Source organism: Xenopus laevis, chromosome 7L, assembly GCF_017654675.1.
Source record: "Xenopus laevis strain J_2021 chromosome 7L, Xenopus_laevis_v10.1, whole genome shotgun sequence".
NCBI lineage: Eukaryota > Metazoa > Chordata > Amphibia > Anura > Pipidae > Xenopus > Xenopus laevis.
In genome coordinates, this window is record NC_054383.1 from 5,459,152 (window position 1) to 5,477,584 (window position 18,433).

The following is an 18,433-nucleotide window of genomic DNA, read 5'->3' on the forward strand; positions in this document are numbered from 1 at the left end:
CATACCATTGATCCGATGAGGGGGACTTCCTTCAGCGTCAGGGTTCACAAATCAGAAAAGCAAGAACTTGCAATGCCCTGCAGATCAGTCTCTAACTGGCATTTGTGAATTTACTTTCTATGGAACACACTGTTTAATCTAACTAAAGTATACAGAACTGAGTGGAAATCATTGACCTTGAGAGCACAGTCATACCAGAAAAATGTCTTTCCACCCACATACACGAGTCTGAAAAATTTAGAAATAAAGAGAAAAAATACACAGAAACCGTAAAAGAAAATAGAGGTTTATTGAAGTGCTGGCCTTGCAAGTTATAAAGGCGAGAGACTCTGGAGTAAGATGTCCCGCAGTGCTACGACAGGGTGTTTGGCCCAGTATAAAACTTATAGTACGTGGCAGTGACAGATAACCAGACAGACCTGAGACAGAGAGACAAAGTGCAGCAAAATCTTGATACTGGCAGGACGTCAGTTACAATACACGGAGAAACGTAGGGGTGTCCAGAAAATATAGGCGTGTCCCGAAAGTCCAGGGTCTAGCACCTTAAGTGTTACACTGCCATAGGAAATGTTACATACCTGGTATAATAGAATACATACAGCTGACTGACAGGATTCTGGATTAACAGAAAAACCAGTGGCTTGATCAGAAAGGATCTTGGAATAGCAGAACACACTCCTCTGGATGAGTGAATACACACCTCTGGCTTTGAGGAATAACAGAATACACCCCCTTACTTTGGGCTGAAGGGATCTTGGAATAGCAGATTACAGGTGGCTGGCTTTGGGCTGAAGTGATCTCAGAATAACAATATACACTCTGCTGGGTTTTGGCTTAACGGATCTCAGGCAGTGGCTTTATCTTACGTATAATATGGTCCAATATACAGTCTTTGGAATGGAAAGACATCTGTGCAAATGTCTTTTAACACCAGAAATGGTAAGAGATTTAAAAAAGTACAATTATTACAAATATGGAAGACTGGCAAAAAAAAAACATTTAGGTCTTCTGTAAAAATTAACCACTTATATCACATTAAAAAAAAAGCAAATGTACAAAAGAAGTGGCTGGTTCCCGGGCGTAAATGATATGGGGGATCACTTGGGGAGCCCGTTGCTTGGGCTGCCCGGAAAAAGATACAGGTCACGGCACAATGTGCTGCAATATTCTGACATCTCTTTGCAGCGGTGGAATTCAGTGCCTGGAGCGTGTCCCTCGCGCTCCTTTATTAGTGCATTCACCTGCAAAGAGAGATATTAGTGAGAGCCTAAAATAGTAAAATGATTCTTGTATCAAAGTGCAGTGTACCCCCCCCCTGAGATTTTCCTCTCGATTACCCCAAAAGGAAACTTTCTAGAAAGTTACTTCTTCTTCTAAAATGTTTTATATCTCTTTTGGGGGACCATTGTTGATCAGCAACATCTGAAGAGCCACAGGCAAAACAGCCCTACTTTTTTTTATAAAGGATGGAGCCCCATAAAGTGGTTTATGCCCTGAGCCCTGCAATGTTTCAAATAAAACCGATACGCACCTTGACCAACATGTCGGCTACATGAGTGTCTTTGGAATGCTGGGAGAACACAGAAACAAGATCCTGCACAAACCAGGAACCTCTCTTGGTGTTGCGCAAAGACACGGTGCCTAGGGAAAACATGAATAATAAGCAATAGGGAAATGGGATGAAACTGTAGGGGGGTCTGAGGTCCCAATGTAAGTAAGAACTTACCTTTCAGACAGGCATAGGCACAGATCATGTCTGACTGTGTGGGGAGCCGGACTTTTATGTCCTCCCTGCCAGCATCACTCTGCTCACAACCTGGTGACCCCGACTGCTCTCTCCCATCGCGCTGATCCACGCCCCGGTCAGTCTCCTCTGAAACACAGAGACAGGACAGTCCCATAAGTATTGCCCAGTATTTTGCACCTAACTATCCTATAGTGACAACAACTGGGTAACATTATGCACATATTGTGCCTTAAAGCATGGATGGTACTTTAGTTAATCTGCACTTCTTAATAGGGATGAATTGAATCCAGGATTTGGTTCAGATTTCAGCCTTTATTAGCAGGAATCGGCTTGAGCCAAATCTTTGTGCCTGGCCGAACCGAATCCAAATCGGGAAGGTGAATCAAGTAGCTTTGTCACAAAACAAGGACATTTTTTCCCTTCCCTAATTTGCATATGCAAGGATTCATATTCGGCCGAATCCCAAATAGGGGATTTGGTGAATCCCTACTTCTTAAATACTGATTATTTTTGTTTTTACACAAAGAACATGTCCAAGAGCCTCCCAGCATTTTACACACACGACTATGAAATTAATTTGCACAATGCACTTATAAACTATGTACAAATGCTTGTAGAGGCAATACAGAAAAGGTTAATCCCACCACTGGCGAGAAAGATCACGATCTTGTACTTTTGGGGGGGGTTCAATTGAATTGAACGTAGAAAGAGATTAAAATAAAGCTCACCTCCACGGCAGGCCTGAAAGAAAAACATCTTGGGCTTGTTCTGCAGCTGCGGGCAGTGAGCATTATCCAGCGCTGTGAATACCTCCTGCAGCTGCAACACAGAGAGCAGAGTTTCAGGCCTAGAAATATCCCAACGAACTTTGCACCCCAGAAATGCAATCTCCCACAATTCCCTAACGGACAAGCGACATCTTGGAATTGGGAGAATAATGATCATTATGGAAAAACATGTTTTCTTCAAAACACATCAGTTAATAGTGCTGCTCCAGCAGAATTCTGCACTGAAATCCAGTTCTCAAAAGAGCAAACATATTTTTTTATATTCAATTTTGAAATGGGGCTAGACATATTGTCAGTTTCCCAGCTGCCTCTAGTCATGTGACTTGTACCTGCCTTTTAGGATGGAACTACTTTCTGGCAGGCTGTTAATGTAACTGAATCAGTATCAGTGGGACTTGGCTTTTACTATTGAGTGCTGTTCTTAGATCTACCAGGCAGCTGTTATCTTGTGTTAGGGAGCTGCTATCTGGTTACCTTCCCATTGTTATGTTGTTAGGCTGCTGGAGGGGGTGATATCACCAGACTTGCAGTACAGCAGTAAAGAGTGACTGAAGTTTATCAGAGCACAAGTCACATGACTGGGGGCACCTGGAAAACTGACAATATGTCTAGCCCCATGTCAGATTTCAAAATTAAATATAAAACAATCTGTTTGCTCTTTTGAGAAACATATTTCAGTGCAGAATTCTGGTGGAGCAGCACGGTTAACTGATACGTTTTGAAAAAAAACAAACATATTTTTCCATGACAGTATCCCTTTAGTTAAAGCAGACGGGAATCTAGGAGTCTGGAGGCTAACAACCTTGCACTTTATTCTAATAAAAACTTTTGTGCTTTTGACTTGTACATTGGAGTTTTTGTTTAGTGCAAGTCCCATAATGTTTCAACAGCCCATCGACCTTGCAGCCAAACTAGAAGCAGCAGCCAAACTAGAAGCAGCAGCCAGGTCCAATATTGTGAAATACATAGAAAGAAAAGCGGCCAGCGGGGGGCAGTCAGGACCTGCCATTTGTCCCTTTGCATAACGGTCACCCGAATCTGTGCAGCACAATGAGCCCAATGTTCACACACACAACATTCTCCCAGCCAAAAATAATTCTAATTTTCTTCTTCATAAGAATAAAAAGGATAAGTTACAAGAACAAGTTGTTTTATTTTGTTTTACCTGGACAAGTTTCCCATCCGTCCCATAGACCGCACCATCGAGCCCATGGGAAAGAATTGCAACGACACAGGAATCCAGAGAACTATGAACTGGCAGTGCAGAGAAAGCACGTAGTTGTGACATCATGCTCTGAAAGGGAAAAATACAAAAAAAGCTTCAGGACAGTGTAATAAAACGGTAAGAGAGGTAAAGCTTGGAGCAGGCTAGAGCAGGGGTGCAGGATACAGAAGGAAGGTGCAGATATAGAGCTGTTTTTGGTCTAGAATTACCAAATTATGTGGTTTATATTTTTGAGCTTTGACAGTGATAAAATGCGTTGCATGTTGTGTACTTAACTTCTTTCAATCAAAAAGGAAAACACATTTAGTATAATAAAGGAACAGTAACACCAAAAAATTGAAGTGTTTTAAAGTAATTAACTAATAATATACTGTTAGTATGCACTGGTACAAGCTGTGTTTTTGCTTCAGAAAAATTACTATAGTTTATATAAACAAGTTGCTGTGTAGCCATGGGGGCAGCCATTCAAGCACAGGATACACAGTAGATAACAGATAAGTACTACTATAGTTTATATAAACAAGCTGCTGTGTAGCCATGGGGGCAGCCATTCAAACACAGGATACACAGTAGATAACAGATAAGTACTACTATAGTTTATATAAACAAGCTGCTGTGTAGCCATGGGGGCAGCCATTCAAGCACAGGATACACAGTAGATAACAGATAAGTACTACTATAGTTTATATAAACAAGCTGCTGTGTAGCCATGGGGGGCACCCATTCAAGCACAGGATACACAGTAGATAACAGATAAGTACTACTATAGTTTATATAAACAAGCTGCTGTGTAGCCATGGGGGCAGCCATTCAAGCACAGGATACACAGTAGATAACAGATAAGTACTGGACTGGCAGATAAGCTGGAAAAAAGGATAAGACACAGGTTACATAGCACATAACAGATAAACTCTGTCCAATACAATTATGTTTTATCTGTTATTTGCTATGCTATGTTGAAAGATTTATGTACCGATTCCACAACCCTAAGTACAGTATAGGACAGACTAGGAGCAGCTTAATTGCAGTATAGGACAGATCAGGGCAGCTATATTGCAGTATAGGGCAGATGAGGAGCAGCTGTAGAGCAGGATACAGCCATGCAGGAAGTATGTACAACAACAATTGAAAAAAAGAGAATAGTTAAACAACACAGAAATATTAGATGCATTTTATTTTGTTCCTTGGATAAGCTGTGCTCTTTATTCTCCAGAACACGGATCATTTTCATGGCTAGGCACCAGATCCCGAATCTAAATGAAATAACAGGTTCTTAACATTGTACTTTTTTTTACCTGTGCATTAAGGTTGCATCTGACATCCACTTGATAGCCCAAACTGCTGAATAACTTTTCCAGAGAGGCCAAATCGACTTCCCCGCCACATCGGTAATCGAGATCTGGTGTCTCAAATTTGACGTTGCTGATGAGGAGGGCTCGGCCACGAGGGCAGGAATGCATTTTGTAGGCCTGAAGGAGAGAGGAGCATGAGCATACAATAGGAGGGCCAATAACAGATCTAAGCACAACTGTGATGAACTCCAGCATATTTGCAATACACATTGACCCTATTCATGGAAAAGGATGACTATTCTGTGGGTGGAAGAGGAAAAAGGCCCAGACTAGGGGTAGGCAAACAAAAGAGGCTCCAGAACAACCTGCCCATTCTCTCATAGGATTTCTTTAAGAACATCTACTTTCCCTACACTCCCCTTTCTAGAACTCAGTAGAGATCATTTAATACCAAAACTACACATTGCTCCAGTGTGGTTGTTGCACTGATGCAATTTAGCACATATTGGTAAACCATCCCCACTGTGCATTACCTGAGCACCTAAAGGGTAAGGACACACGGGCAGATTCGGGGAGATTAGTCACCCAAGCAACAAATCTCCTCTTCTTCAGGGCAGCAATCTCCCCAAACTGCCTTCCCGCTGGCTAGAATGAAAAATCGCCAGCGGGGTGGCACTCGCAGGGCTTTGATTTTTCATTCTAGCCGGCAGGAAGGTAGGGGAAGGCAGTTTAGGGAGATTAGTCGCCCCGAAGAAGAGGAGATTTGTTGCTGGGGCGACTAATCTCCCCGAATATGCCTGTGTGCCCTTACCCCTAGGCTTCTCCTGCTGCTTACAGTAGATGGCATGAGTTTATAAGTGTAATAATTAGATTTGGGCTGTGATCTAAACATGGACAATGAGGCCTCCTAAACCCATATAGAGAATTTCTGCACCAGACTCTAAGCAAGATTGCTGTCTTTGTATGTACCAACCAGGAAATCAGCATTAATGACAAACTATGGTGAATGGTACCTTTATTATATATCTGGCAGACAAATCTAAAATCTGTACAATTGGCATCATTTGGTACTTGTTTCCAGGCACTCTGGCTATAAGGGACTGCTTTAAAGGAAAACTATATCCCTCAAACAATGTAGGTCTCTATAAAAAGATATTGCATAAAACAGCTCATGTGTAAACCTCTGCTTCATGTAAATAAACCATTTTCATAATAATATACTTTTTCAGTAGTATGTGCCATTGGGTAATCATAAATAGAAAATTGCCATTTTAAAATATAAGGGCCACCCCCTGAGATCGTAAGATTCACTGTGCACACATACAAACCACATGTAAGGTCACATGAGCCAATTAACAGACAGAGGGGCCGCCCCATGGGATTGTATGATTCACGGTGCACACAAACATTCTGTCGTGTCTTTTTCTTCCACACTTCTTCTTGTTACAGTTAGAGCTGCAGTATTTCTGGTCAGGTGATCTCTGAGGCAGCACACAGACCATTACAAAATGGTGGCTCAAGGCAAGAGATGTAAAAGGACAATATTTACTTAAATATATATGCCAGTTTGATAAGATTCTTGAATATGCCACTTAATTTGATATAAACTTTCTGTTGCTCAATTATTCATTTTGGGGGTATAGTTTTCCTTTAAGCTGGTGCTTCATATTGGGCCTGCCTGGAGCTGGGAATTGTGTACTTGAAATGCCAGGGCCTGTTTTGAATCTCAACATGCTTTTTATCAACAGTTCTGGGACAATGGGTGGTGTATGACTTCTTTATCCACGTGGCAGTTTGCCTGTCACACTCACCTGCTGACAGTGAGTAATGTAGAAGTTGACGCTGCATAGCTGTACTGTGACTGGACCATCTCCATCATCAATAGACTCTTCCCTGTACTCTGAGGGCAAAAGGAAGAAATAAGATAGGGGAGCTACTGCGGGCAGTTATTGCGGATGATACATCAGGGAAAATACCAGTGTCACCTCTGCAGATCTGTCTCCCGGGCCTACTGAGTGTGCTCTCCTGGACAGGTAAAGGGAAGCTGCCGTGATGCACCTGGGGGTGGACGCAAAGAAGAAGAAAAAAAACATGTATACATTTTGATCTAAAACAGTTTGGGCCAAGTTCGTTATTTGCTATTTCACATTTGGCGGCTGGATTATTATAAAACAATTCTATCACTATAAATTAATTAGAATAGGGAGCTCTGCATTATATACCAATTAATTTCACTCTCCCCACCACTCCCATTCGGAATCCACGGCCTGTGAGCATAACCACTGACATCTCTGAACCTGAGCTGGTGAATATATACAAGTTGCTTGTGCGCATCTAACTGCTTCCCAGGCAGGGAAATTCATTGCCTACTGTAGTTAGTTTAATAGGAGGTAGAGAAGGGAACTGGCTGGTCAGTATATAGCAGCTTGCACAGGCTCAAAGAGAAAACCAATCAGTGCAATCGGAGACACTACCCCCGGCAGGCCCCAAGGCTATTATTGGGACTGCAAGACCCCTAATTCACTGCAACCTACTGGAAAATCTAGGGGGGTGTCATTTTCCTGCTTGTCTACAGGGTTTTGCTGCTTAGCTGGAAAAGGAAATCGGAACTTTGGCAGGAAAAAAAACCCCAAAACCAAAGCATGTTGGCTATGTGTTCATTGTAAAAGGATCAGTACCTGTGGCAACAGAAATCAGAAAATAATATAGCGTCATATGTTAAATCAATATGGGGTGCCACCCAGTGCTTCAATCTTCATCTAAATTACTGTAAAACTACTTTATTCATAAAAAATTTGTTAAAAAACAATTGCACTCATAAGTCTTTCCCCTTGGGGTAATCGCATTTAGTCCAATTCGGTTGCTGCAGAGTTCCAGAGGATAATCTTGGCAGCTTTTTTCACTCCTCATGGTGCTTTCTGCAAACCCGTACGGTATCCCCTTCTATCCTATCCGATCAACTTCTGATAGGATCAGCGAAACGCGTTAGGTGTGGGGGATACTGCACGGGTTTGCAGAAAGCACCACGAGGAGGTGTGAAAAAAGCCGGCAAGATTATCCTCTGGAATTCTGCAGCAACTGAATTGGACTTAATGTGATTACCCAAAGGGGAAAGAAATATGAGTGCAATTGTTTTTTAACTAATTTTTGTGAATAAAATAGTTTAACACTATTTTGGATTTTATCTTGGAGCCTGCAGAAAGTGTGCGGCTGGAGGAGATCCATTACGAGGATTTACTGCATGCGATATACCACATCAGTGGCTTGTAAGTAGGAAATGTGGCCAACTGGTGGAGGTGTTTTGGTTTAAACACGAGAACAACCACAGCACCTGTTAGAAAACCCTCTCCCTCTTAGTTACAGCTATAATAGAGAAAGGGGGTATATACCCAAGAAAGGGGGAGCATTCCTGTAATAACCCATTTGAAGCACTGGGTGGCACCCTATATTGATTGAACATATTACACTATATTGGCTTCTGATTTCTGTTGCCGCAGGCGCTGATCCTTTTTCATTTTATTTTTGGAGACCCTTTGTGCAGTTGAGAGACTGTGAAGAGATCGTCAAGAAAGAAAAAAACCTGAAGGACTAGCGTTTTTAAACCATTTGTTACTTTTAACAATATGTGTTCATTGCAGCACTCAGGATAAAATAAAATGCCTGCAGTTTTCCCTTTAGTCAGCGGCTTACACTAGACTGATGGGAGAGCATCACTAGCTGGATTACTGGTCAGGCCAGATGGCAGGAATGTGGCTTAAGGTTTCATCTGGTGGCAAGCTGAGAGCTTTATACATCAAATTAGTCGGTTAGGCCAAAATATGTGCCTGGAGTCATTCCGTAACCCTAGAGAAGTCATGGCCGGATGCCCAGACTTTGTTTGTTTTTCCATGTGTAAAACCACTGTGCTCTGTACAGATCTGTGCTGTGCAGACAATACTCCCTTCTCTTTTCTTCGCAAAGAGTAAAATATGGGCCTGGAACCAACTGGGATGCCAGTTATTATACGATTATGAAAGTCTTTTTTTTTTTCAGGTGCTCTATAACTATTGGACTCAAATTTGTATCCAATTGCATCTACAGACTATATTGATGTGCAATTTCTTCCTGTCACTGTCAATTTTAGGGTGTCTAGAGCTCACATGGTTTCCTCAGAGTGTTTATTTACACTACATGGCAGGGAATGGGTTTCTGAGTTTAGTAAATGTATCTAGTTATCAGATACTCACTTTCGACGTAATAAACTCCTCCTGGAGCAGCGCCTCCTTCTCTACTTGTTGAGCTAAATGTTCCTGGTTCGTAGAGTGCAGAGCATTGCAGAATGCTGAAAAAGCACGTGGACCCCTTTTAGGAAGTAGGTTCAATAAGGCGACATTTTGTGCATAATCACTGCGATATGCCTGAGAGAGAGAAGGTGGATTTCATTGTATTTATCACATGCAATATGAACTAAAACACAATCCATAAAACTATGGCAGCATACGTATTCCCCTGTACTAAGCACAATTCAGCAGGAACAGCTCCTAAGTTTGCTCATAGTCTGTACAGAGAGATCCCATAAAACTATGGCAGCATAGGTATTCCCTGTAATAAGCACAATTCAGCAGGAACAGTCCCTAAGTTTGCTCATAGTCTGTACAGAGAGATCCCATAAAACTATGGCAGCATAGGTATTCCCCTGTACTAAGCACAATTCAGCAAGAGCAGCCCCCTAAGTTTGCTCATAGTCTGTACAGAGAGAGCCCATAAAACTATAGCAGCATAGGTATCCCCTGTACTAAGCACAATTCAGCAGGAACAGTCCCTAAGTTTGCTCATAGTCTGTACAGAGAGATCCCATAAAACTATGGCAGCATAGGTATTCCCCTGTACTAAGCACAATTCAGCAGGAACAGCCCCTAAGTTTGCTCATAGTCTGTACAGAGAGAGCCCATAAAACTATAGCAGCATAGGTATTCCCTGTACTAAGCACAATTCAGCAGGAACAGTCCCTAAGTTTGCTCATAGTCTGTACAGAGAGATCCCATAAAACTATGGCAGCATAGGTATTCCCCTGTATTAAGCACAATTCAGCAGGAACAGTCCCCTAAGTTTGCTCATAGTCTGTACAGAGAGATCCCATAAAATATGACATACATTTAACAACAATAACATATTGTGGGTGTGATATGCTCAGAGGTATGGCATTTGGCAGAATAAAAAATATGGAAGCTGTAAAGGCCTCTGTTTGATGATAATAATAATAACACCAGATGTGTGAGGTTTGTTGCCTTTAATGTAAACAGAGAACTTGTGCTGGTGTCTAGTACAGAGCATAGTGGGATCCGTGACATGGATATTGTGCCTTTAATGGCAACTTCTCACCATGATGTTGCTGTGCATATTGTTAGTCAGAATTTCACTGGACACAAGATGATCCAGCAGTTCCTCGATGATCATTTCACTAGCCAGGGATACTCGCAGCCGCTGCAGTGCTTTTCTGTGGTGTTGCTGCATGCCTCCCAGCATCCTGAAGGAAATATATAGACGGATGGTTAATATGATCATAAGCTACAGGTAGTAATAAACTGGCACAGCTACTGAATGGAAACATTACACAACATGCATGCCACCCTGCACAGTTAAAGGAAAGTACGGGGATCGCAGGATTCACGGTGCACATAAACAAACCAAACATGTTAGGTCACACGAGCCAATTAACAGACAGAGTTGTGTCTTTTGATTCCTCACTTCTTCCTGTTACAGTTAGAGCTGCAGTATTTCTGGTCAGGTGATCTCTTCCTGTTACAGTTAGAGCTGCAGTATTTCTGGTCAGGTGATCTCTTCCTGTTACAGTTAGAGCTGCAGTATTTCTGGTCAGGTGATCTCTTCCTGTTACAGTTAGAGCTGCAGTATTTCTGGTCAGGTGATCTCTTCCTGTTACAGTTAGAGCTGCAGTATTTCTGGTCAGGTGATCTCTTCCTGTTACAGTTAGAGCTGCAGTATTTCTGGTCAGGTGATCTCTTCCTGTTACAGTTAGAGCTGCAGTATTTCTGGTCAGGTGATCTCTTCCTGTTATAGTTAGAGCTGCAGTATTTCCGATCTGTTGCTTAAATATTAATTTTGTGGGTAAAGTTTCTCTTTAAAAGAACAGTAACACCAAAAAATATTAAGTATTAAGTAGTACAAAAGAATGTACTGTTGCCTTGCACTGGTAAAACTGGTGTGTTTGCTTCAGAAACACTACTATAGTTTATATAAACAAGCTGCTGCATAACCACGGGGGCAGCCACTCAAACACAGGATACACAGTAGATAACAGATAAGTACTATTATAGTTTATATAAACAAGCTGCTGTGTAGCCATGGGGCAGCCATTCAAGCACAGGATACACACAGTAGATAACATAAGTACTACTATAGTTTATATAAACAAGATGCTGTGTAGCCATGGGGCAGCCATTCAAGCACAGGATACACAGTAGATAACAGATAAGTACTACTATAGTTTATATAAACAAGCTGCTGTGTAGCAATGGGGGAAAGCCATTCAAAGGAGAAAAGGCTCAGGTTATACAGCAGATAAGCTCTGTAGAACATAATGGTGTTATCTGTTATCTACTATTTAACCTGTGTCATATTGTCTTTTAAATGTTTGCCATTGTTACATAGCAGCAGCAGCTTGTTTATATAAACTATAGTAGTGTTTCTGAAGCACACACATCAGTTTTACCAGTGCAGGGCAACAGTACATGATATTTTCATTACTTTAAAGGAATTGTTCAATATAAAAATAAAAACTGGGTAAATAGGCAGGCTGTGCAAAATAAAAAATGTTTCTAATATAGTTAGTTAGCCAAAAATGTAATGTATAAAGGCTGGCGTGACTGGATGTGTAACATAATAGCCAGAACACTACTTCCTGCTTTTCAGCTCTCTTGCTTTCCACTGATTGGTTACCAGGCAGTTACCAATCAGTGACTTGAAGGGGGGGGGCACATGGGTCATAACTGTTTTGAATCTGAGCTGAATGCTGAGGATCAATTGCAAACTCACTGAACAGTTATGTCCCATGTGGCCCCCCTTATAGTCACTGACTAACTCAGAGTTAGAGAGCTGAAAAGCAGGAAGTAGTGTTCTGGCTATTATGTTACACATCCTGTCACTCCAGCCTTTATACATGACATTTTTGGCTAACTAACTATATTAGAAACCTTTTTTTTTTTTTCACAGCCTATTTACCCAGTTTTTATTTTTACACTCAATTGTTCCTTTAAAACACTTTCATTTTTTGGTGTTACTGTTCCTTTAAGATTACAAGTTGGCCATTTGGGCAGAGTGAAAATGTCAGATTGATAATAAATGCACAGAAAACAAACATTGTCAGAATTTATTAGTTGCCATACTGGTCATTTTCACTCACGCCTGAGCATTTTTGTGCTGAAAAGCACCAGAACTGTTAAATCTACACCTGTATAACTATGGGATTTATCCTGCCTACACCTGGTTGCACATTAGGGCAAGTGTGTATGATATTGGGGTGCGTATATACATTTTGTACTGTTTATGGCATACTAGCTGGTTACACACATACACAGTGCTCCCCACATACATATACAAGAGACTCTGGCTTTATAAAACTACAGTGTATGGTGCAATGGGCCCTTGTTTACTAGTGTTTATAATACTGGAATCAGTTATTTGAGTGAACTCTAACACATCTTCTAGGCAAAAGGAGCCCCCCTATAAGATATATTGGATCTAACTGTCAATGAATATCTGACACCCAACTGCTGCATGAAGACAGAATGAAGAGAAACAGATGCTGAGAGAGATATAAACGTGACTATTTCAGAAACGATGCAGAATTTTTAACTGATTATATTTAGAAAGTTTCTTATTTCGGTAGGATGAAGTTTACCGTATATACTCGAGTATAAGCCGTCCCAAGTATAAGCCGAGGTACCTAATTTTACCTCCAAGAACTGGGAAAACTTATTGACTTGAGTATAAGCCTAGGGTGAGAAATGCAGCAGCTTCTGGTAAGTTTCAATCAAAAAATTGAGGGTTTCTGCTCCCATTGGAGGTGCCGGCGTCTCGTTTTTGGACGCCGGCGACTATTCTTGGACGCCGGCGACCGTTTTTGCGCTTGACCCGAGTATAAGCCGAGGTAGAGTTTTTCAGCATATTTTGGGGGCTGAAAAACTCGGCTTATACTCGAGTATATACGGTATATTAAATTTTAATGTTCGAAATAGTTCCCCTTTAACTTAAAGGTGAAGCAGCCCTTTAAAGAGATACTGACACCAGAAAGTAACCTTTTTTTATATCCATCGTAACACTATCTTTGAATGCCATTTATAATTTTGCCATAAAAGTATTTGCCTAATGCTTTTACATTATCTTTCTTACCCCCATGTTCCTGTATGAGGGGGCTGCCATATTTGTGCAGCAGGAGTCCGTTAGCATTAGAAACTGACAGACTGAGATGGGACAGTCAGGTTGGCAAAACAGTCAGGTTTGGGAACTTTAAGTAATAATTACTTACAAAAGCAGAACTATTAGTGAAAAATAATAACCGTGACCTATCTATAACTTTTACTGTAGATTAATATTTTGGAAAGGACATTTGTAGCGTCAATATCACTTTAAGGAGCAGTATGACCCCCTTTTAAAAGAGGACATGTTCGGCCTGTAAGCTGTCACAGAACTAGAACTGCTATACTCTGTTTGAAAGTTGAATTCCGTTGTTCTGTTTCTTGTAGAAAATGATTCAGTGGCACATGCCAAGAGGTGGGCCTCTAACTGCCACAGAACAACAACTGCTCTCCAACTTACACAAGCGCGAGACAATACAAAAGGGAAATGCTGACTGTAATGTTCTAACCAAGAGACCAACCGCAGGCACTTTCACATGCACTTCCCCAATGAGCAGAAACACAGACATGGCAGCCAGAATAAATTATACTGCATTGACATCTCCCCCAGTCTGCTGGACGGACAGTCCCACAGAAATGAATAAGAGACAGTTTCTTCAGTTTACAATATCACGGCACAACTCTACAAAAACGACATTATATGGGGCTCTCAGACACCTCACATTATCTAAGGGTTAAAGTAAAACACAGGCAAAGGGAAAAAGGCCAGGGGGAAGGAACAGTAGAGCACATATTGGAGTATTGTATTTGTGCTGCTCCCACTCACAAGCACACACCCTATCAGACCCATGCACCCAACCTAGTCCCAGGGCTCCCATACACCCTATCAGACCCATGCACCCACTATAGTCCCAGGGCTCCCATACACCCTATCAGACCCATGCACCCAACCTAGTCCCAGGGCTACCATACACCCTATCAGACCCATGCACCCACTATAGTCCCAGGGCTACCATACACCCTATCAGACCCATGCACCCAACCTAGTCCCAGGGCTACCATACACCCTATCAGACCCATGCACCCAACCTAGTCCCAGGGTTACCACACACCCTATCAGACCTATGTACCCAACCTAGCCCCAGAGCTCCCAAGCATACACCCTATCAGACCCATGCACCCAACCTAGTCCCGGGGCTCCCATACACCCAAACTAGTCCCGGGGCTCCCACACACCCTATCAGACACATGCACCCAACCTAGTCCCAGGGCTCCCATATCAGACCCATGCACCCAACCTAGCCCCAGGGCTCCCACACACCCTTTAGGACCCATGCACCCATCGCAGCCCTAGGGCTCCCAAGCACACATCCATACAACAAACGTAGCCCTAGTTCTCACAGGCACACACACCCTATCAGACCCATGCACCCAAAGTAGCTCTAGTGCTCACAAGCCACGAGAGGCTGATACACAGCTCACTATTTATATTCTGCTTCCCAGCTGACAAAAGTCCACACACAGCCAATCAGAAGCAAGGAACAATGGAGCTCAGAATCTTTGTTTTCTGCCTGACAACCCCAGTACCTGTGAGTCACTGTATTGCCCAGTGTTTAAACACAAAGAGCTGCCGTAATGGCAAGTTAAATGGCCTATAACCAAGTTGTGAGTCACTGGCTGCTCTGTGTTTGTATACAAACATCTGCTCTATTGGGAAGTGCATGGCCTGGAGCCAGAGGAAGCAGTGATAGCACAGGGGGAGTAGAACTCTCTCTCTCTTTGTTACAGGCTCGGCTCCTTCTGTAAAAATAACAAAAAAAAAACAGAGGTGTCTGGGGAGAAGTCGCACCCACTGTAGGTGTGGGAACCAATGTCACCTTTCCTACACAAAGAACTAAAAGAAGCAGTTGTTTTAATGCCAACTAATTGCCTCTTCTTAGAATGTGTTGTTTTTAATACTGGGAGGCTCTAATAACATAGAGATGATATTACATGTGTCACGCATCACCAAACAACCCTAAATGGCTCATTTAATAATGTAGGTGCTGACTTGCACAAGAGCAGTAACAAGTCAATGTTTCCCCAGCCATGAGCTATTGCCCTAAAGCTGCTGCCCTAGGCACAGGCCTATATACAGGTACAGGGACGCGTAATACAGAATTCACGGGACGTGGGGTTTTCCGGATAACAGATCTTTCTGTAATTCAGATTGTCATACCTTAAATCTACTAGAAAACCATGTAAACATTAAATAAACCCAATAGGCTGGTTTTGCTTCCAATAAGGATTAATTGTATTTTAGTTGGGATCAAGTTCAAGATAATCCAAAAAGGGCAATTATGGACTCCACCGGAAAGATGTAAATACTGGTGCGAACCATATTTACATATATATTTAGTCCATATTTACCCTTTTTGGATTATTTGTTTGCCGCGGCCAGAGCGGATCATTTGGTCTCACCGGGGGCGGATTACCTTAGAGCAGTGATCCCCAACCAGTAGCTCGTGAGCAACATGTTGCTCCCCAACCCCTTGGATGTTGCTCCCAGTGGCTTCAAAGCAGGTGCTTAATTTTGAATTTCTGTTTTGGAGGCATGTTTTGGTTGCATAAAAACCAGTTGTATTGCCAAATAGAGCCTCCTGTAGGCTACCAGTTCACATAGGGGCTACCAAATAGCCAATCACAGCCCTTCCTTGGCATCCTCAGGAACTATTTTCATGCCTGTGTTGCTCCCCAACCCTTCTTACATTTAAATGTGGCTCACGTCTGAAAAAGGTTGGGGATCCCTGCCTTAGAGGACTCCTCCACCATAACGCTATCTTTCTTCTCAATCAAGTACAAGCTACTGTTGGAATATTACACAGAAAAAGGAAATTATTTTTAAAAATTTGGATCATTTGGATAAAATGGAGTCTATTGGAGATAGACTCCATTTTAATTACAGAAGTTCGGTAATTCGGAACTTCTTTGTAGTGCGACTTCTGGTTAGGGCCCCAGAAAAGAGATCACAGATCAATGTGACATTCCCATTGGCCCAGTGTCTATAGACAGTATGAGCCCAGGAGGATGGAGGGACGCACTGGGCGGATCAGACATTTGGGGCTTTATTGCAGATCACCCCCAGGCACAAGAACGATGCAGGGAAATGTACTTTGTACAAATGATTATAGAGAATATCAGTGCAGCTCCAGTCATTTGGGAATATGTCTAAAGGTGCCACATTTCCACTCCGCTATACGTAAAACACTACTTAGATTGTTCTACATGCTCTATAGGACAGGGGCCTCCTTTTGTTTGTCTCGGACACGATAGACACACTGATAAGATACATATCAAATTTTCTTACAATTAGGGATGCACCAAATCCAGGAATCGGCTTTTTTTCCAGCAGAATTCGGATTCGGCCGAATCGATTCTGAATACTAATTTGCATATGTAAATTGGGGGCAGGTAGGGAAATCACGTGACTTTTAGTCACAAAAGAAGAATTTTTTCCACTTTTTCCATTCCTGTCCCTACTTTGCATATGCAAATTAGGATTCGGTTCGGTATTCAGCCGAAGCTTTCACCAAGGATTCGGCTGAATCCCAAATAGTGGATTCTGTGCATCCCTAATTACAATATCCGCTGTGTGTATGTATCAGAAGACTTGGATATCGGTCAGTGCGTTGATTGGGCTGGCCGGAAAATTTCGATTTGACGCCTTTGAAGGGACCCAAACATCAGCCATTGTTAGTGCTGAATTGTCAGATACAGGTAGAATTCTATTGTTTCTATATGTATATCTGACCATTCAGCTCTACACGTGTGTATTGAAACTAATGATCTTATCTAGAAAGATTGTAATTGTAACGTCTATGGCCTCCCTTAGCCCTTTATCATTAATGTAACTGCACTTTGTGTTTATTTGTATTTATTACTGTAACTGCGTGTTCTATTCATTTACTGCTCTGTCGTACAGACCCCTGCGTGTCCTATTCATTTACTGCTCTGCTGTACAGACCCCTGCGTGTTCTATTCATTTACTGCTCTGTCGTACAGACCCATGCGTGTCCTATTCATTTACTGCTCTGCTGTACAAACCCCTGCGTGTTCTATTCATTTACTGCTCTGTCGTACAGACCCCTGCATATTCTATTCATTTACTGCTCTGCTGTACAGACCCCTGCGTGTTCTATTCATTTACTGCTCTGCTGTACAGACCCCTGCGTGTTCTATTCATTTACTGCTCTGTCGTAAAGTGCTGTGTGTGCAGAAGTAAATAGAAATGTTCAGTTTCCCTGGGGATGGCTATTGCAGTAGTAGAAGGGGTAGAGGATAGTGGGGTTACACACACATATCCCCCCAGTAGCAAAAAGAGGGTGACAGGGCACATACACACACTGGAGCAGTAGCAAAGCTAGAGGTATGTGTATAATATGTATAAAGGGCAGCAATTCAGTGGTAGATAAGACAGGGCAGAGCCAGGGTTAAGGTTCCTCCCAGCAGTACAGGAAGGGAGACACGAACACACACCCCTACACTTTCTGACTGGTTACTATGGTTACAGCGCTTGGGAATCAGCAGAAAAGACCACAGTCCGTGACGTCACACTCACCTTGCGCGGGTCCCTCAGAGCCTTTCGGCTCCGCCTTCTGGGGGCTCACGTGCCGATAGTAAACAAAACAGGTCACTGAGGGGAGGGTTCGGGCCCCTGCAAGCACAAGTCACCGCATGGATTCCTGTACCGGCCGTGTTACCCTCCCCTCCGCCTCTCACCCGGCCGTAACAACAAGAGCCACACGGAACCCAGAGTTCTGCCCCAAGCGGTGACAGGCGCATGCGCGCCCCGCGGCCAATCCACATCGCCAACGTCACAAGGATTTCGCGGGCTTTTCTCTGACTGGCAGATTCCTATCTCGCTTTGCCGGGGAATCCACACACAGAGATATGCAATGGCTAACGTTGCACCTAGTGAACACTCTGTGCCAGCCCTTCCTTCCTCTAGTCTCCTCACAGCACAATAATCAGGGTTACCAGGTCTAATT

The 18,433-nt window shown here is 42.6% G+C and overlaps 1 protein-coding gene across 1 annotated transcript; it reads right to left on the reverse strand.

Moving 5' to 3' along the window:
- Positions 1-270: 270 nt before the first annotated feature.
- On the reverse strand, positions 271-18,203 carry casp2.L (caspase 2 L homeolog). Its single transcript, NM_001087935.1, is given in 11 exon segments — positions 271-1,241; positions 1,532-1,641; positions 1,727-1,873; positions 2,476-2,566; positions 3,701-3,829; positions 5,056-5,229; positions 6,864-6,952; positions 7,038-7,110; positions 9,279-9,449; positions 10,414-10,558; positions 18,004-18,203. Coding segments are annotated over 10 exon segments (1,272 nt in total). The 5' UTR covers position 10,558; positions 18,004-18,203; the 3' UTR covers positions 271-1,097.
- Between the last annotated feature and the right edge of the window lie 230 nt (positions 18,204-18,433).